The sequence below is a fragment of the Heterocephalus glaber genome, unplaced genomic scaffold (genome assembly GCF_053883595.1).
Source record: "Heterocephalus glaber isolate CG9 unplaced genomic scaffold, H.glaber_assembly_v1.0 deba00001449, whole genome shotgun sequence".
In the NCBI taxonomy this organism is placed as follows: Eukaryota; Metazoa; Chordata; class Mammalia; order Rodentia; family Bathyergidae; genus Heterocephalus; species Heterocephalus glaber.
In genome coordinates, this window is record NW_028258300.1 from 729,682 (window position 1) to 749,815 (window position 20,134).

The 20,134-nt window shown below is 47.0% G+C and overlaps 2 protein-coding genes across 2 annotated transcripts in view; one reads left to right on the forward strand and one right to left on the reverse strand.

Annotated features, from left to right (window-relative positions):
* Ift25 (intraflagellar transport 25) overlaps positions 1 to 20,134 on the reverse strand; it is an 81,183-nt gene that overhangs the window by 14,869 nt on the left and 46,180 nt on the right. The window lies entirely within an intron of this gene.
* Positions 1,005 to 15,676, forward strand: Dio1 (iodothyronine deiodinase 1). Its single transcript, XM_004874652.4, has 4 exons — positions 1,005 to 1,408; positions 8,395 to 8,538; positions 12,723 to 12,922; positions 14,590 to 15,676. Exons 1-4 carry the CDS (start codon positions 1,072 to 1,074, stop codon positions 14,680 to 14,682), a joined length of 774 nt encoding a protein of 257 aa, XP_004874709.2. The 5' UTR covers positions 1,005 to 1,071; the 3' UTR covers positions 14,683 to 15,676.

The window sequence follows — 20,134 nt, forward strand, 5'->3', positions numbered from 1 at the left end:
GATTACTGAGACCAGAAGCAGCTCTAGGCAGGAGACTTAACCTTTTTCTAGGGTTCAGTTTCCCTGTTTCAAAAAGAAAGTGGTTTTAGATGTGTTACTTTCCAACTCTGAGCTTCTATGAGCTGTGCTCTCTCTGGCCTTTCAGGCTTTGGCCCTGTGTTTCCTTGCAACGGGATCATTAACCCTGCTTTGCCTGGGTGACTGCGTGCTGTCTTTCAGGTTTCAGCCTAGACATCACTCCCTCAGGGGAAGTCTTCTTGACTGCTCTAAACAGAACTGGCCACCCCTTCTCCACACTCCCTAGCAGCCACGTCCTCTGCCCCTCCCCCAACACAGTAAATGGTAATTTTCTGTTTACTTGTCCTTTCTCTGCACTAGATCTTGTCCTCTGGGAGACCAGAGAGGTGCTAAGGGGGGTTGCAGGTCCCAGATCTCCTTGGGGTTGGCCCCAGCTCTGTCCCTGCCCCAGGAGAGTCCAGATCCTTATCCCCTGGCAAGGGCTTTGCCACCAGAAATACTCAACCACCAGCTGAAAGCTGTGAGGGAGACAACTATATTTCATTAGTAAAAGAACCACTTAGCTTATTAAAAGAATAATTAATGTTGGAAGCTATTCACTTGCAATACGACGATCTTTAAACAGGGTCCCTTTAAGTGTGGATCTTTGTAAGTATTTTTTTTTTTTTGGTACCAGGGATCGAACTCAGTACCTTGCACTTTCGAGGCAGGTGGTGGCACCACTGAGCTAAATCCCTGGCCCTTAAGTATTTGCTTTTAAAATTTAATCAGAGGGAGAATTTAAGATCTGCCATCTCCCAATCCAAAAATATCTCAAAAGCTAAGGCACAGAATCTAAAATGACAGTAAATTAGGACAGACCTCTGTGCAGCTGGTTTGGAATCTTCTGCTTTATTGACAGGAAGGCAAATACCTCCCACCCTGACACCTGCCTCTTGTCTGGGGTTGGCTGCTCTGTTCTGTACCTTTGCTCAGCTCCACCCCACCCCACAGTGCCTGGCTGCAGCCTCCCTGTCCACCAGCCTCAGAGCCAGTGCTAGCTGTGCCGCAGAGATGGGGCTGCCCCGTCCAGGGCTATGGCTGAAGAGGCTCTGGGTGCTTGTGCAGGTGACTGTGGAGGTAGCCATGGGCAAAGTGCTAATGACACTGTTTCCAGACAGAATCAAGAAAAACATCCTGGCCATGGGCCAGAAGACTGGGATGACAAGGAATCCGCAGTTTTCCCATGACAACTGGATCCCGACCTTCTTCAGCACCCAGTATTTCTGGTTCATCCTGAAGGTCCGTTGGCAGCGGCTGGAGGACACAGCTGAGCTAGGTGGTCTGGCCCCGGATTGCTCGGTAGTCTGCCTCTCGGGACAGAAGTGCACCATCTGGGACTTCATGCAAGGTCAGGAGGCTGCTCCGTGTTCAGGCGCCTGCTGCAGGGTGTCACAGGGGGATGAAGGGGGACTGCTGGGAATTCCACTACTACTCTAGCTGCTTCTTTTGGGGTTCAGGGAACTAGAAATTCTCCAGGGTTGTGTTTCTCTGAGCAGCATCAGCGCCTTTCCAGGCACTCAAACCATGAGCCACCCACTGTGGGCTTCACCCCCTTGAATATCATTCTTACCGTGATATCTATTCTGCCTGGGACCCCCTGTGCCTATCTGTGCCTGCTGAAATCCTCTTCATCCTCAGCCTTCTGCTCAGCGGCACTTCCCTCGAGAAGCCAATCCGAACTCCCCAGGCTAGGTTCCCTCTCCTATGTGCTTGATTAACATTTTAAGCTTTTTCTTTTTTTAAATTAAAGCCACTCCAGTTACAATCGTGTGTGGGTATTGACTTAGGTGTGATGCCCTCACTAGCTGAAAACTCTGTGCAGGTTGAGACTATAGTTCTGACCCCCTGTTGCACCCTAGGCCTCATGCGTGGCAGTTGCTCAGTAAATACTTGATGCTCTCTCTTTCTCTTCCTCCCTCCCTCTCAGCCCTTCTCCTTCCCCCAGATCCAGGCAAACTAGCACCATGAATGTGGGTTCTTGAAGACCTCACCATTCAGTTCTCTTTATCTTCACAACTTCTCTTCTTACCAGGACCTCCTTTTCCTCCTCTTGCCCTCTCTTCCCACCCAAATTTAGGTGTCTGCTGGATTGCTCTTCTCAGAGGACACCCCAGCTCAGCATTCTCTGCAGCCCCCTTCTGAATTTCAGTGAGGCACAGGTTCAGCCTGCCATCCAAGTTCCTCTGGGGTCAGGCTCTGACTTTTCCCCCAATTTCATCCCCAAGACCTCACACGCACTCACGTCCTGAGACAGGTGTGGGGCCTCCTCTATCCTGTGCCGTCCCTTCTCTTTGCCCTGCCCACACTGTCGTTGATTCAGAGCACCATTCTCTTCGGCCAAGGGTCCACATCCCTCATGCCTCAGGGTATACATCTTGGGCCTTGTCCTGATGACAACTCAGATCCCTGTGGTTAGCCATGCTCTCTGTCCCTTCTGGAGGCAGCCTCCCTGTTCACACCTCTCCTTGACACTTTTCTTTCTATCAACCATCTGGCTACCAAAGCTCCCTGCCCAACAGGGAGACTCAGGCGAAGGCTGTGTCTAACTTACCTCAGCCATCCTCAGCGTGCTACCCCAGGGCCTAGCAGCAGGCATGCACAGAAGGCCCTTGAGGCAGCTGGCTAATCTAGGGTTTTCCTACCATGTTCTTTGGACCCCAGTCCCCCAGATACGCTTTACCATATAGAGTTCCCATTCTCTGTCATCCTTCCGGGAATTCATAATATACTAAGTGTACAAAAGGCTGTGAGAAACCTTAAAGCTTAAAAACAAATACATGGAACTTGAAAAAAAGCATTACTTAACACAGCCCTGACTGGCTTTGCTAACACACACACACACACACACACACACACACACGCATGCACGCACGCACTCCCCTCTCTCCACCTGAGGAAATACCTATGCTCATTGTACCAGCTCCAGAGAACACTCTTTGGGAATCGCTGACCTTCTCCAATCCTCTCGTCATTGAAGGGAACGGAGCACTGAGAGGCTGAGGTAACAGCCAGTGAGGGACAGGTCAGACCCAGAATCCCAGTGTGCCTCAAGCATTTCCGAGCACAGCACCTCCTGTGAGCCAGGCCCTCAGGTAAAAGCCTGTTCCTTGGCTCAAGGACTTTATGACTCCACACAACAGATGATGTAATAAATCCTGAGAGTCCGGTGGGATGGAGGAAACTGTGAACATGTGATTTCAGAAGGCTTCCTGGAAGAGGTGGCTTAGGAACTAGGGCTTGAAGGATGAGTGGGATTTTTATAGTGTGAGAGGAAAGAGTGCTTTAAGCTGAGAAAAGGACAATAGTTTCTTTTGTTCATTCGTGATTTTAAACGACAGTACACCAAAGATCTCAATTTATTCAATGAACTTTCATCAAATAACTGCTGATAATAACAGCAATGAGAAATAACAACTAACTGTTACGGTGTGTCTGCTATGTGCCAGGCATTGTGCAGAACAGGACAAAGTGCTGAATGTCAGTCCTCTGAAGATCAGTTCCCTAAAAACTAACTTGCCTCAGGGCTGCTTCACAGAATCCACGGGCATCATTTAACTGTCCACTTTCAGTTAGAAAGAGTTCAATTTGTCTTCAATCCCTGCTGCTTCAACTGAGACTGAGAGAGGACAAGAAGAGGAGAGTGAGAGGCAGGACCAAACCGAAGCCTTTCATTTCGCTATTGGCATCCGCTTTCAGCACTGCACTGGCAATTCAGAAATAAACACCTCTGGCCTCTGTCCGGAAGACCTCAGGACCCAGAATGAGAGTAGTGAAAGGGGAGCAGAAGGCTCTGGGAAAGGGAGCCTCATGGATGGGTTAAAGAAGTGGCCAAGGAAAGACTGCTTGGAGGACAGCTGAGTGTCTAGGGACAGGAAAGACTTGGGGTGAATGAAGAAGGGCTTGGGGAGAGGGCAGAACAGCCAAGGAACAGCAAAGGATGCAGAGAATCACTGTTAGGTTTGGCGGAAGTGGGGTGCAAGAGGCAAGCCTGGGTTCAAGATGAGGCTGAGGATATCATCAGGGCCCAGAGCAAGGGGACTTCTGTGTCATGTAGACATGACCTGAGGGTGTTGGTGAGTTCTGGAAGGGTTTTCCAATAGACAGCGAAAGTGATCAGTTCTGCTTATTTGAAAGACATCATGTAACTGCTTGGGAAGCTGCCAGGTCATTAAAATGCTCTGTTGTATATTTTGGGTATAAACTCTGAACTCATTTTAGAGCCATAGACTGGGAGACCTAGAAGATCATTTACAGATAACCAAAACAACTCCTTCATTTTTCAGATGCAAAGCCCCAAAGAGGTAAATGACTTGTTCAGAGTCACACAGCAAGTTTTTAGTCAGCCAGAAGTTGCCTTCTGACTCCCCAGGGGCACACTTTCTGTGTTGCATAAGACAACAGGGGCTCAGAGAGGTTCTCAGCCATCTCCTATCCTGTGCATGTCCATATACAAGCGCGCGCGCGCGCGCGCGCACACACACACACACACACACACACACACGGTAAAACATTAACTGACATCTTGTGCAGAAAACAACATACAGATGATTTATTTTCTGAGTACTTAAGAGTTCAGCTGTAGGGAGGGCAGGGGAATGGGGAAAAAATAACCAGGAGAGATTATGTAAAGGTGCAAATTTCCAATGATGAATGTTATTATATTGTATACCTAAAAGATACCAATAAAATTAATTTTTTAAAAAAAGAGTTCAACTAAAACCGGCTTTACTTTAGCCCCTGTTTAAAATCTCCTGAAATCTCTCCAGTGGACTAAGGGAGTGTTGTCTAGTAACTATAAGTGGGATTCTCTGCTGAGAGAGCCTGGCATGGGGGGTAATTTATTGGTCTGGCAGCCAGGAGGGTGGGTCTGAGTCCAGCTCTACTACAGAGCTCTTTTCCCATTTATACAACTTGACAGTCCTTGCCAGACATTCTTAAAATTGTGTTCTCTGCCCTGTGGCCTATAGACACGGGCAGGGTGCCCGCTCACTGCAGAGGCACCCTCCTGTTCCCATCCTTCCTCTCTCTGCTCCCAGGAAAGTGGGGAACCCAGTTGAAACTTTGCTCTCAATACTGATCACTGTACTCAGCCACACTATAAATAATTAAACAAATGGCTCTGTCCCTTGCAGGGTCCTAATCAGCCGGTGTTGAATTTTTTGTCAATTAAAAACAAAATTCCAGACAGCTAATATTTAGATATGGTCCTGACCTGAAGTCAGGACTTTTCTTATTTAAAGAGTGACTCCCAGGGGTCACTGGAGTCCAATGACCAGCCAGTCCATGACTGACCTTGGAGCCTCCCCTGTTGAGGCCTGGGCCTCCCTGTAGCATGAGAAATCATCCCACAATCCGCCAGCAGGGCCAAGGCCCACTCAGTACCTCCCAGGGCCTCCCATGCAGATAAGCCGTGAGCCAAAGCCAGGAGAGCTTCGCATCCCAGAGAAACCATCTTACTTTCTCCTCATTACAGACCCATTAGGGATACATAACTAATTGCTTATCCTGTTACTGGGCCACCAGGAAACTCAGAGTCAAATATATCACTGGGCACACTCTCTCAACAATACCCACAAAAGGGAATTCCAAGTAGAAAGGAGATGTAGGAGCAGCCAAAATTACAATAATGTCCACCACTCTTGCTTTATATTTCCATGACTTCCCTTTACACCCAGAATAAAATCTGGATTCTTCACCAAGGCTCGAGAGAGCTTCCTGCTCTGGCTCCTTGCTCTTCAGTCATCTCTCTTATTGCTTCTCCTGCCTGGTTCCAGCCAGTATCTTGAAGGACCTAGAACAATTTAAGCTCTGCTTCTCCTCAGGGACTTTGTACACAAAATCACTTTGCCTAGAATTGCCCATGGTTGGTTCTTTGCTATCCTTCACTTCTCAGGTTAAATGGCAGCTCCGTGGAAGCCCACCCTGACCTCCCTGTCTAAAGTAGGCCATTCCTGGTGAGTACGGTGGCACATGCCTGTGATCTCAGCACTCAGGAGGCTGAGGCAAGAGGATTGCCATGAGTTCAAGGCCAGCCTGAACTACACAGTGAGACCCTGTCTCAAAAACCACACACAGACACACACGCACAAAAGTAGGCCACTCCTTTATGGTCTCTTACATAACACTTGTCAGTATTCAAAATAACTTCATTTCCATGTTTACTTGCTTTTGACCTGTCTCCTCATTAAACAGACTTCAAACTGTGTGCAGGCAGAGATATAGATAGAATCCCAGCGCTCAAGAGGCAATGAGTACCCTGGGAATGTGGACACTTCACTGGTCATGTCACACACAGGACCAAGTAAGGGCTCAACGATGTTTTGGCTCTGGGCATAATAAACCACTGGGCTCTGGCAGCTCCCTAGAGCTATCCTATCAAGGCCAGGGAATTACACGAGGCTCGGGCCCTGGCCTCCTGGGCAGGGCCCCATACTCAAAAGGGCCTCATAGTTGGGGATTAGTGTTGCACGGCAGTTGTCGTAAAATTCTTCGTAATTTTCTCTTTGAATTTGCACTCTGTAAGTGAAGTCCAAAGGGACCAAAGTTTCTGAGGACTGGGAGGCTGCCTCCCTGCTGAGCTCCCTACCTCCTTGGGACACATTGTCCAAGGCCCTTCTTTCTGTTCTCACCCAGTGGCTGCTGTTGCCTTCCGGCCCCAGGGAGGGCCTGAGTCTGAGAACAGGGAGGGTCAAGGTCTGATGTGGGCATCCCTCAGCGTCTTGTGGCAGGGTACAGGGGTTGCCATCTCCATCCTGGACTTAGTGCCATGGTGCAGTTTGGAAAGTGGCTGAGCTACCCTTAGGGAGAAGCCGCTGGTCTCCCCTCCCCCATCAGAGTGCCCAGCATGGCCCCGAATGCTGTGAGCTGGAGTGGTGTGTGGGTAGGAAGGGCAAAGGTCTGGCTTGGATCCTGTGCTCCTGGCTGGCACATGCTATGTGGGTCTGGTGGCCAGAGGGAGGAGGAAGCGGGTGCCCTGAGGCCGCAGGCACACATGCACATGCCCACTTGGCTGCAGGGATACAGGGTGACAGTAAGGCTTTACCCTGTGCATTTCCTTGTGTGCCAGGGGAGCATGACACTGGATGGCTGCCGTGACACTGAATGGCCACATAGCTGAAGGGTTCACTGAGTGAGAAACGATGGTGAGAGATTAAGAAACTTAAAGAATAAGACAAAGAAGACAGGGCCTGGGATTTAGCTCAGTGGTTTTGCTGCCTGTTGTGCAAATGCAAGGACCCGAGTTCGATCCCTGGTACCAAAAAAAAAAAAAGACAAAAATAGTAAAGTTTACACAGCTGAGACCAGGTGGAAACCCTTTGTCCTGATGAGACAAAAAGCTTGGCTTGCATCCTCAGCACCTTTATTTATAGGGTGGATAAGGAAAGCAAAAGGGGATGCCTGATTGGAACAGGGAGAATGGGTAAGGTCTGCAGGAGATAATGCTTCATGTTTTTTTCCAGAATGGGTGGGAAGGAAGATAGTCCTCTTCTATGCCAGGCCTTGTTCCACCACGCCCTCTGCAGGAGGAGGCCAGTTAGGACATAGTGATCTACCTCATTGCTCCCAGCAAATGGCAACGGAAAAACACTGTGCCAGGGAGAGAGGGAGAGAGGGAGAGAGGGGGAGAGGGGGAGAGGGAGAGAGGGAGAGAGGAGAGAGAAAGGGTGGGGAAATCTTTCTAGTTTAATAAAATTAATAGCACATGCCCCTGGTGTTTGAACAGGGGCCCTGCATTTTCATTTTGCAGCACGTCCTGCTCCCACCCTTCACCCCTCTGTGCAGCCCCTTCCCTGTCTCCCTGCTTCAGAGCTCAGGGAGATAAGAGCTACAGCAATAGCTTGTGTATCTTGAGCATCTGCTAGAAGTTAGGCAACATTTTAAGCCCTTATCAGTACTAATTTACTTAATCATCAGAACAATCCTGTCAAGTATGTATTATAATTTTGTTCAATTGTAGGTGAGGGAACTGAGGTGTTTCGAACCTCACTTTCTTTACCTACCCTGGGGTATTACCAATAACATCACACAAGAGAATGGACCCCTGCCTGCCTGATAAACTGCATGAAAGGGACTCCTCATTCATCATTCTCGCTAACCTTGTGTCTGCAAGTGGTGCACTGAGACCACCTAACGAAACCCTCTCATTTTAGAAAAGTAACAACCAGCTCCAGCCCTGCTAAGCAATCCCTGCTAGGCTTTGGTCCCCACACTGTGCTGGGGACTCGTCCTTAGCAGCCAAGAAAGATAGCGGTATTGAACGTAAGAGAGAAGGTGCTGCTTGCCAAAGAAAACGGTGTAGATTCTTGGTTTAGGATGGTTTCTTTTCTATTTTAGGCAACAGGCCACTGGTGCTGAATTTTGGAAGTTGTACCTGACCTTCGTTTATGTTCAAATTTGACCAATTTAAGAGACTTATTGAAGACTTTCATCTCATAGCAGATTTTCTCATCATTTACATTGAAGAAGCGCACGCCTCAGGTACTGAAGGGTTCTCTGCCTCTACCTCCTCCCACCCAGCTTCCCCTCCCCTTCCACTTGGCGGAGGGGAAGGGGAAAGAGCTGCTGTTCACTGGGCCCCCACCACCTCCCAGTCCCTCACTCTCAGCAGTCTGCTTCCAATCAGGCATGCATTTGGGAAGACCTGGAGAGACAGGGCTTGTCTGGAGAGTATTCCAACTTTTTCTCTTTTATTTCTTTTCTTTTCTTTTGTTTTTCTCCAGTAGGGGGTACTGGGAGTCAAATCCAGTGCCTTCACATTGAGCTACATCCCCAGCCCTTTTTATTTTTTTTAATTTTAAGATGGAGTCTTGCTAAATCACTAGCTTGCTCAGGCAGGGCTTGAACTTGGGATCCTCCTGCTTCAGCCTCCCAGAGTGTTGGGATTTCAGGCATGAGCCACTATGCTCCTCTGCATTCCAACATTTTGAATGGATAAATAGGGAAATCAGGAGAGAACACCCTAAGGCTCAGAAGGACATTACAGATCACCTGGGTCAGTAATTCACAGCCTTTTGTGAGCACTGGAAGCCCCTGCAACACTGGCTACAGCAGACTGCCTTTGTGGCTCTGGGACAGGCCTGAAAACTTGTATTCTGATGTGTTCCAAGGATGCTGACACTACTGGTCTGGGGACCGAGCCTAGAGAACCACTGTTGTCAGCAACTTCTGTCTGGATGGGGATCCTCTCTCCAGCTCCTAGCTGGTGGTCACCGATCACCACCATTCCACAGGAAATCCTGTTCCCTTGCTGAGAAAGCTGAGAAGTGAGTCAGTTTTCCTTACAGTGGGCAGAAAAGTCCCTCCAGGTACTGTGTCACAATCTATCTCTCTCATCTTCATGAGGACTGAGCCCATGAATTTGGCCCAAGTCTCACATCTGAGGTTTAAGAGTTGGGCAAGAAGGCTTATGCGGCTGGGGGAGCCAGTGCCCTTTACTTACTCGCCTCTCCACAAGACAGCAGAGGTGCAGTGTGAGCTGCAGCTCTCATGCAGCACTCTGTAGAGTCCTTGTCACAGCCAGAGTGCTGCAGCCACTGGGCAAATGCTTGTTTGGGCCAATGCTGGCCTTGCTGGCTTGTCTTTGTGCTATATGCAAAGAGACTGTGCTGACGAATTTTCAGCGAAGTTGGTTCAGTAGTGCTTTTTCCAGTGTGGTCTCTGGATCTCTTAATGACAGAACTACCTGGATTGTTTGTGGAAAACACTTATCCCAGAGCTGCACACCAAGCCTGGTACATATTGATTCATACAGCTCCAAAGGCTTGAAAGCTGTTTTCGACTTAATACTGTCTTCATTTAACTGCAGCTTCTGTGCTCATTAAGATTTGGGGGCAATTTAAAATCCCTCATTAAAATTTTGGGACAATTTAAAATATCATCATAGGGTAAGAGGTACATGATGAGATTCATTATACTATTCTATCTTCTATATATTTGAAATTTCCATAATAAAGCCTTTTAAAAAAAATCCAGCCTAGGGAACAGGAGAGCAAACACCAGCACAGTGTGTCTGTTTGTGACACACACACCCCTCCTTTGTGAGAGCAGCAGCCATCAGTTAAAGAAAGAGACCTAGGACAGTGACTTTGGTGTCCTTGGCTAAGAGACAAAGTCCTGATATCACCACAGCTGACAGCTGCAGCTCAGTCAAAGCTTATTTAGCCTCCTGGGGAGGTGCTTCTCAAACCTTAATGTGAGCACAAATCACCTGGGAATCTGAGTGAAAGGCAGATGCTGGCTCAGGAGGGACGAGGTGCACCCAGGTATGCCCAAGGCTGCTGGTCCAGGGACACTTTGAGTAACAGGGTCCTAGGATCCAGCTTTGATCTCCCAAAGAACAAACTGCAAACTGCAATAAGAGTGGTTGGACCATCCCTAAGCTAATTGTGCTTCCTGGTCCTGATACCTATCTCCTGACACAATTTCCCTGAAATTAGACAGGCAGGTTTAACCCTTCCTAGAACCAGAGCTGTCTGCCTCAAGCTACAGAGGAAAGGCTTCCTGGCCTCGTCCTGACACGGTCCAGTTTCTTACCTTGGTGCCTCGCCCTCCTACTACAAACAATTCTTCCTCCTCCCCATCTCCTTTCCCAGGGTCCTTGTTTCTATCAATCAGACAGAACTGGGCATGGTTAGAACCTCAGAAATAAAGTGTTTACAGCCAGTGTCCATCAAAACTAGGAGGTCTGGGGTTGGTAGCCCAAATCAGTCACCTTGTTCTTCCTCACACACCATGTTTGTCCAGGAAAATACAGGGAGGCACAAAGTGTAGTAGGAAGATCACACCTTTGGGTGTGAGTGCAGCTGTAGTATGTGCTGATCATGTGACCTTGGTCAATGTACTTTTTTTTTTTTGGTACTGGGGATCAAACTCTGGTCCTTGGCACTTGCACAGCAGGCGGCGAAACCACTGAGCTAAATCCTTGGCCCGGTCAGTTTACTTTTCATGCCTAGTTCTCTACCACAAAAATGGCATGACAACACCTCCCTCAGAACTGTTCAGTTGACAATATTTAATGAGCACCTGCCATGTGCCCAGGCCTGTACTGACTTGGGGAGATAGGGACAAGAGACACATGCAGTTCCTTCTTGTAAGAAATTCACATTTCTTTTCTTTTCTTTTTTTCTTTTTTGGTACCGGGGATTGAACTCGGGTCCTTGCGCATGCGCAGCAGGTGGCGAAACCACTGAGCTAAATCCCCGGCCCAAGAAACTCACATTTCTACAGGGGAGGCAAGTTGCTCCTCCCCTCTTGGTCTTCATGCTCTCAGCTATTTCTTGGGACTGAGAAACTCTGCTTGGCCTCCCAGGGGAGGCTGCTATGAAGCTCTAATGGGCCAATGGAAGGTGAGGCTGCCCTACCATGGTACAGATAAACTGGTTATAGTCATCAACAAATTTGATGACAAGTAATAATGCCTTAAGCTCTGGCCAGACAGTTGGGTCTTGATGGGAATCTCTTTAGAGAGCTGGTTTAACTTGGGGGAGAGGTATTGAGCAAGATGACCTGGAAGCCCTGAGGAGGTAGAACATACTCTACCGGTAGATTTAATCAACTTTCATCACCCACAGAAGCAATAATTATTGTACACACAGGCCACGTAGCTTCCGAGGAAACCTAGCATTACATTGCCCAGCAATGCAGTAAGACCATCAGTGGTTCATTAAATGGTCACTTTTTCAACTCATACGCCCATTGTGCTGAGTCTCTAAAGGACAGGCAGGATGAGGGGCTGGAAGGCATATGATTAGAAGGCAGGAGGACTGGGTAGGAGAGGATGAGAATAAGGGCCATGACCAGGCCAGCAGGTGTAGTTGGCTGTGAGCTCACTGTTAAGTGGCTTATTATGAGGCAGCTACTATAACAAAAAAGGGTGGAGGCAAGGGACAGATTGGCGGTCAGTGAGTCAAGGAATCCAAGTAGTTCACGCATTTGCTTGGAGTAGGGTCAGGTCACACCGAGGGCCTCGTGGGCCTCACTGATGAGCCTGGGCTGTGTCTTGGGGGTGACAGGGAGGCACTGAAAGGTCTAAGTAGAAGAGTGACATGGTCAGATTTGCATTTTGGAAAGAATATTGTGGAGACAAATAGAAGAGGATGTCTAGGTTCTACAATGGTAGTTCTTAAACTTCACTGTGCCTTAGAATCATCTAGAAGGCTGCTAAAATACAGATTGCTGGGGCTCATTCCTGGGTGGCCTAATGTAGGGCCTGGGAATTTGCATTACTATAAGGTACAGTATCCTTTTGCAGCTGGGCTGGGGACCACACACTTAGATGGCCACTGCTCTAGACTCCTGCCACGCCAAGTGTGGGCCAGGCACCAGTGGCCATGGCATCCTGGGAGCTAGGTGAACTTTGCCTCTGCTCCCAGACTGAATCCTAATCTTCCTTTTTAACAATGTCCCTGAGTGATCTGTGTGAACATTAATGATCAAGAACCATGTATCTGTTGGACTATCTCACAGTGAAGAGCTGAGGCCAGCTCTGGATCAATCAGTAAGTCCCTAGGTGACCTTGTGCATTCACCTCTAATAAGAAACTGGGTCATATCATGGCTGAAGGTGCCTCTGTCTGGGACTTTCACTAAAAGGAGGTGGTGTTTGGTGTGCAGGAAGTGTGTGCCATGCCTGTGGGGCCTCAGCATCTGACCTTTCTCTTGCAGATGGCTGGGCCTTTAAGAACAACATGGACATCAGGCAGCACCGGAACCTCCAGGACCGCATGCGGGCAGCCCACCTGCTGCTGACCAAGACCCCCCAGTGTCCTGTGGTGGTGGACACCATGCAGAACCAGAGCAGCCAGCTCTATGCGGCTCTGCCTGAGAGGCTTTATGTACTCCAGGAGGGCAGGATCCTCTATAAGGTGGTGACCTGGGTGCAGGGGGGACATTGAGGGCAAGGGTGTCAACAGAGGGTAAGGGCAAAAAGAGGGCTTTGTAATCAGGGAGATGTGGATTCAAATCACTGCTAGCCATGTGACCATGAGTGGTCCTTTGCCTCTTGGAGCCTCAGTTTCCTCTTCTGCAAAATGAGGAGATTGGTCCCCACCTCACTGGGGATGAAATGACATTCACGGAAGCCCCTAGCTGCATCCTCCTGGCTGCCTTCTGAACCCAGAAGACTAGCCCAACCCTGGTTTGGTGTTAAACTGAGAGATATAAAATGTTGCTTCCATTTTATAAATGGTCCTCAGAGAAGGGAACTGACACTCCCAAAGTCACTAGGAAGGCTTTGATTTCTTTTTTTTTGGTACTGGGGATCGAACTCGGGACCTTGCACTTGCAAGGCAGGCAGCAGAACCACTGAACTAAATCCCCAGCTCTTTGATTTCAATTCTAACATCCCCTGAATGGAGCCTCAGGGTGCCAAGGGCCACAGTACAGGATGCAAGTTCTGCCCTCCACCTTCCCTCATCATGGGTCTAACCCAGCATGACTGAGTCGTTCCCCCCAACCCCCTGGGTTAGTCCCTGTGCAAGTACTGGAAACACAAAACTGAATTAAAAATGACTTCCACCCTACTTCAAGGGGCTCATGGTCTGGGGACAAGGAAGACCCAAATAAGAGTAGGAGCACAGTTTCCCCAGAGCAGGATTTGTAAAAGGCCAAACAGTAAATGTTGCTCACTTTGTGGACCAAACAACCACTGAATCCCTAAAAATTCCATCCTGCTGTTATAATGCAGAGGGAGCCACAGACAAATTCGTAAAGGTAACAGTGTGAGGCATCAGGACTGATATGGTTCCCAGAATGCAGGTTTTCCAAGCCCTGAGGAAGGGTGGGCATTTTAGAGGCTGGGGCATGTTTGGGCCTGAAAGCATAAGGAGCCAGCCAAGTAAGCGTGGTGAGTGAAAATCACCACAAATAGAGGGAACAAGGTGGCCAAAGGCACAGGGGCATATTAGAGCAGGCCATGAATAGGGAACTGGGGACATCTGGGGTACAGAGCTCTGGACCAAGGAGTCTGGCCTTCATTGTAGGGCAAAGAAGAGCTATTGAAGGGTTTGGAGGGGGAAGAGGAACAATCTGACCCTTACTTGATAAGGTCATTGGCCACATGGTGAAGAACGGGCTGTAGGGAGCAGGCCCTGGGGATGGCTGGGAGGTATGGCCGCTGACCAAGTAGTGGGTGAGGAGGGCCAGGTAGGGCAGAGGGCTTGGACAGGCAGAGGAGGCACTGATGTAGAATGGCAGAACTCAGTGTGAGAACTGGAAAAGAAGCAAGGTGGGTCTGAAGGTTGATGCTGGAAGAAAAGCTTATGTGTATAGAGCCTTTTCTCCTTCTAAAACTGTCACTTGACTGTCCCAGTTTCCACCCACTTCTCTGTCCAGTCTTCCAGTTAAATGTCGGTGCCACTCCACACACTTTCCCAGGGTGGTCTGATCTGCCCCACGGTTGCATCTGCTATTGACTGAGCTGCACTGACGGCTCCTGCATAGACCATTAGCCCACGTCTCACAAGCAAGCTCCAGACATGCGTATTCCTTGCACGTTGGAAATGTGGGAATCCATGATTCATTTCTTTTGCAGGGTAAATCTGGTCCTTGGAACTATAATCCTGAGGAAGTTCATGCTGTTCTGGAAAAGCTCCGTTCTCAACCTGGACAGATCCCCCTGTTGTAGGTGACCAACAGGAGAGCTCCTCCCAGCTCTGCTCTTCCCCCAGCCCGGCTATCTTTATCTTTGACTTGTGTTCCCAGCCAAACAACTAGTTCAGATTTTCCAGATCTAAGCAAACAACTCCCACCAAGGGGTACAGGTCACAGCATCCAATGAGGACAAATTGTTATGATCAGAAGATGAAGCAACACTTGAGCTGTTCCTGCAAGTGAACTGTGAAAGAACGCAGAACTCCACACTACTCCCACTGCTGGTCCCATTCACTGTGCAACGTCACTGAGTGAGAGAGCAGTCACACTCTACTGGCATGCTTCTGAAGTGTCGTTATCTCTTCAGCCACTCTCAAACCAAGCAGTTCAATACGACATCCCTTATGCAGGGAAAATTAATCTGACCAAATCTGCCATTCCTAGAATTGACCATTTAAGTCTAATTGGTTTGTAGAACTCCAGTTGTAAGGGTGAGTTGAGGAACTGTAAGAGGAGGTGGTGGGAACAGAAGAGGATTGTAACATTTTCCTTGCCAAAATATTTAAATCAGTTGTTGCAGGCAGAGGGATGGTGAGTTTCCATGGTAACACATTTCCACTTCCTCCAGAAGGAGGAGAGTACTCACTTTACCAACTTCAAATGTATTTATCTTCCACTGCTCTAACTTGAGAGTCATTCTGAGGGGAGGATTTTTTGACTTTCTAAAAGAATGATAACCTTCGCCAAACCAGATAACAGGCACTAGCAAAAGCTGTCATTCACATATGCAGAAATGTATATTTGACATTGTTTTGCTAATTTCTTCACAAGTCTCTTAATGGTCATTGTGTCACATTACATCAGACTAATGGATAACCATTGGTATTCATCTGTTCTAACTCTGCTTCTTTTCATATTTGTTCATGATGGCCACAGCCTAAAGTACACACAGCTGTGACTTGATTTGAAAGAAAATGTTTTAAGATGCAGCAAGCTAAAACAGAGTAATTAAAATGTATCAGGCTATTTTGGATGGCTTCAGTGTGATCTTTGCATTTAATTTTTCAATTTTTGTCAGCCTGATCTATCCTTTATTATAGCTCAATGTAATATGATCAGCAAAAACATCACATGCAGGGGGGGCGCTCATTTGGTGGGAAGAATATTCAGTCTGTGTTACATGTCAGATGTGGTATTTTCTTGTGAAATCCTGCTAGAGGGAAATAATTTTTCACACTAGAATCAAACTATCTTCATAACTTGACAAAGAATGGACTTGGGGAGATTTTCTTTTTCTTTTTTTTGGTACCGGGGATCAAACTCCAGTCCTTGCACTTGCGCAGCAGGCGATGAAACCACTGAGCTAAATCCTTGGCCCCAGGGGAGATTTTGCTAGCATGAAAACACATTTACCCTGGCCATGCCTTAGTTGCTACAATGCTAATATTTTTTAATGCTGCCATTTGATCCTTTTTTTTTTTTTTTAATGACAGGGTCTGGAGATGTTGCCCAGGGTGTCCTGGAACTCCTGGGCTCACATGATCATGCATGCCACTGTGCCTGGCCATTTTACTGTTTTCAAAATAGTTATTATTAATCATCTACAAAGCATAGGCTTTGTAGTGTTCTCATTTAATTTCTCTTTATCCTAAAGACGAGATTATTATGTTCATTTTATAAAAACAAGAAAATCAAGGCTCAGAGAGTTGATTAAGTCTCAGCACTGGAAATAACATAGATTCAAATGCTATCTGTGATGTTAAGGCCAGTCTGAGCTCCGTTCCTACTAAGTATGTGGCTGGGGTAAGCTGTGCTGTTATCTGAAATATAAAACAGGACATCAATAGTGCCTACCATGGAAAATTTTATGAGTAAAGCATTTCAGAACTGTGCCTGGCTGGGAGAAAACCCCATGAAAGTCTTGCCTATTATCATCATTATTTCTCTGCACCCACCTCCTAGGGGTCCCCTTTGAGGGCTGGGGGTCAGGACAGTAGGAACACTGAATAAAAATGCTCCATCTTGCCAAAGTAGCTGGCTGACACAGGTACGGGTTTGTGAGCTTACACTGAGGCTAAGTAGCATTCTCCCCATGAGAGGTGGGACAGATGAGTGCTGTCCTTCCTAAGTACTGAGGCCCACAAAAGGAGACAGCATACATGGCAATGCTCTTCTGAACAGTCCTCCAATGATCCTCTGATTTGTGTCTGTAAATGCACAGAAATCTCCGTTTTCAACAAATGACAGTAGCTGGAACTAAGAAGTTTTCAGAATGATGAAATAGACCCCTGGGTTTCCAGTTCGAGTCTCTTCAACTTAACACACCAAACACTAATTGAGTGCTGGTTCTTTTCAGGGTGCAGAGTGCTGCAAAGATGGACAGAGCACAGTTTATCTTCCAGTAGCTGACTATCACGGGGGGTCAGACATCATATCAACTCCAACTGAAGGTGGTGTATGATATGTTAGCCTGATCACAGGGCACAGAGGACAGAGCAATGCCTCTGAGCTGGGCGATCTCAAGCTTTGCAGTGCTAATGGCTTTTCAGCTTGGTCTTCAGGAATGCCCAGTACTTTCATATTTGGGAAGGGAGAAGGGCATTCCAAGTAGAGGAACTATAGGGACAAAAGTGGAAACAAGAACACTTGCAGGGACTGAGAGAGCTTTGGGCTCAAATCTAATTGATGATGGAGAAGGGGTGTTTCTTCAAAGATAACCTCTCTGGGTGTGGATGTCAAGAATAAACCCATTCTGCTGACTAATATCATAAAGCACCGGGAGGCTAAAAAAACCCCAAACTTTTGCTATGTCCTATCCAGCCTGGAGTATCGTCTGCATTCAGACCATCAACTGATTTAAAAAAATACTTCATCACAACCTATCTTTTGCTTTTTTTCTTTTTGCAGTGCTGGGAATCAAACACAGGGCCCTGTGCGTGCTAGAAAAGGGCTCTTCCACTGAGCTACACCTGTATACACCTGTCTGTCTGCTTTGGAAGACTGGGTTTCCTTCCGGTTTGCTTGCTCTCTGGGAGTGATGCCCCCTGTGGTCCTTTGGCTTCATGTGGGGAGTCAGAGCTTCACCCATTCTGATAGCTCAAGACAGGGCCTCCTGTACCTGACAGGAGCCTAGGAAATGAAAGCTCCGACTGCCAGGAATTGGCAGATGCCCCAGAGTAGCCAGCACTGTAGTGCTTATTCATCTCCCTAGAATTAGGCTCTCAATTGATTCCTGGTTACAGAGTATTTTCTTTTATTTTTTGTAAGTTTTGCCATTAATTTAAAAATATTTATTAAAAAATTCTATGCAGGATTGTTGGGAATATGGTTGAGGAAGATTCCCAGATACCTAACCTGCCGAACACATCGGCTCACTGAAGTCACCAAGTTTTGTCAAGAAGGACATGAGCCTCCTATTCCCTGAAGTCTTGCTTGCAAATATCAGTCTGGCATCTTTAAGCTGGGAAGATACATGGCTGGGTTTCAGATTCTTGTATTTCAGTCTATCTCAGACTTAGGAATACTATTAAACTATCTTCTAGCAGTAAAGACAGGGGTTGGCTAGGTGCATTGGTGCACATCTGTAATCCCAGCTACCTGGGAGGCTGACACAATAGTTAGTAGTTTGTCACTAACTACTGTGTTCAAGGCCAGGCTGGGTAACACAGCAAGATCCTATCTCTAAAACATTTTGATTCTCAAAGATCTAAATATTAAAACAGAAACACTAAATCTGCTGGAAGAGAGAATAGGTAGAACACTTGAGGACACAGGAGTAGGCAAAGACTTCATGAACAAAACCCAGACCACATGGGAAATACTACAAAGAATCAACAACTGGGACCTCATCTTATTAAAAAGCTTTGGGGGGCCAGGGGTTTGGCTCAGTGGTTCCGCCTCCTGCCTTGCAAGTGCAAGGTCCTGAGTTTGATCCCTGGTACCAAAAAAAAAAAAAAAGGCTTTTGTATAGCAAAAGAAACCACCAACAGCTGGGCACGGTGGTGCACATCTGTGATCCCAGCACTTGGGAGGCTGAGACAGGATGACTGGAGTGAGTTCAAGGCCAGCCTGAACTATATGCCAAGACCATGTCTTAAAAAAAAAAAAAAAAGACAGAAAGAAACCACCAACAGAGTGAAGAGACAACCTATAGTGTGGGGAAAAATTTTTACCAGCTATTCATCAGATAGACTATTGTCTAGAATATATAAAGAACTCAAAAAAATCAGACTCTGCCCCAAATTTAAAGACCTGATCCAAAAATGGGCATCTGAAATGAAAACACTTCTCAGATGAAGTAGAAATGTCAAATTGGGGCTTGGGATTTAGCTCAGTGGTGCCACTGCCTGCCTTGCAAGCGCAAGGTCCTGAGTTCAATCCCCGGTACCAAAAAAAAGAAATGGCTAACAAATATATGAAAAAGTGTTCAACATCACTGGTCATGTGTGAAATGCAAATTAAAACAACACTGAGATTCCATTTCACTCCAGAAAGAATGGCTGCTGTCAAGAAATCAAGCAATAACAAATGCTGGAAGGGATGTGGGGAAAATGGAACCCTGTCCCACTGCTGGTGGGAGCATAGACAGTGCAACCACTGTGGAAATCAGTGTGGAGATTTCTCAAAAAACTAAAACTAGAGGTTCTGTTTGATGCAGCTATTTTTCTTCTTGGTATCTTCCCAAAAGAATTAAAAGCATCCTACCACAGCATATGCGCACCCATGTTTATAGGGGCTAGTTTGTAATCATTAAATCTTGGAAACAGCCCACATTCCCATCAACCAATGAATGGATAAGGAAGATGTGGGGTTTTTGTTTTGTTTTGTTTTTTGTTTTTTTTATACTGGGGCTCAAACTCGGGTCCTTGCGCTTGCGCAGCAGGCGGCAAAACCACTGAGCTAAATCCCCAGCCCAGATGTGGGGTTTTTTATACAATGGAGTACTACTCTGCCATAAAGAAGGATGGGTTTCAGACATTTATAGCTAAATGGATGGACCTTGAGACCACACTCTTAAGTGAAATAAATTGGATACACACGTTTAAATATAGCATTATTTCTCTGGAGTGAGAAACTAAAAGTGGAAAGGGCCTCTTAACGAGTCCCTTTGCAGTGGGGCTCACAGCAGTGCCCTTCAGTAGCTTCTTCCTTGCTCTGGCTGCCTTCTCATGGGCTGTGGAATGGTTGTGTCCCATAAAAGTGGAAATAAGGACTAAAATGTATAATAGATATTGGGCAATGGAAATGTTCAAATGGGAAGGGGAACAAGGGAGGAAAGAAGGAGAAAGGAAAGGACAAGAAAAAAGTGAAAATAGAAGGAAAACTGGAAACAAAAGCTTTTGTACATAGGGAGGGGAGGGGGAATGGGGTAAACTAAAATAAAAATTTTAAAAAATATTTTGATCCTAAGTTTCTTACATTTTCATTTTAGGAGCATTTTCTTCTGTCGCCCTGAATCTCTCTCCTGTGGCATTTGCCGTATTCTC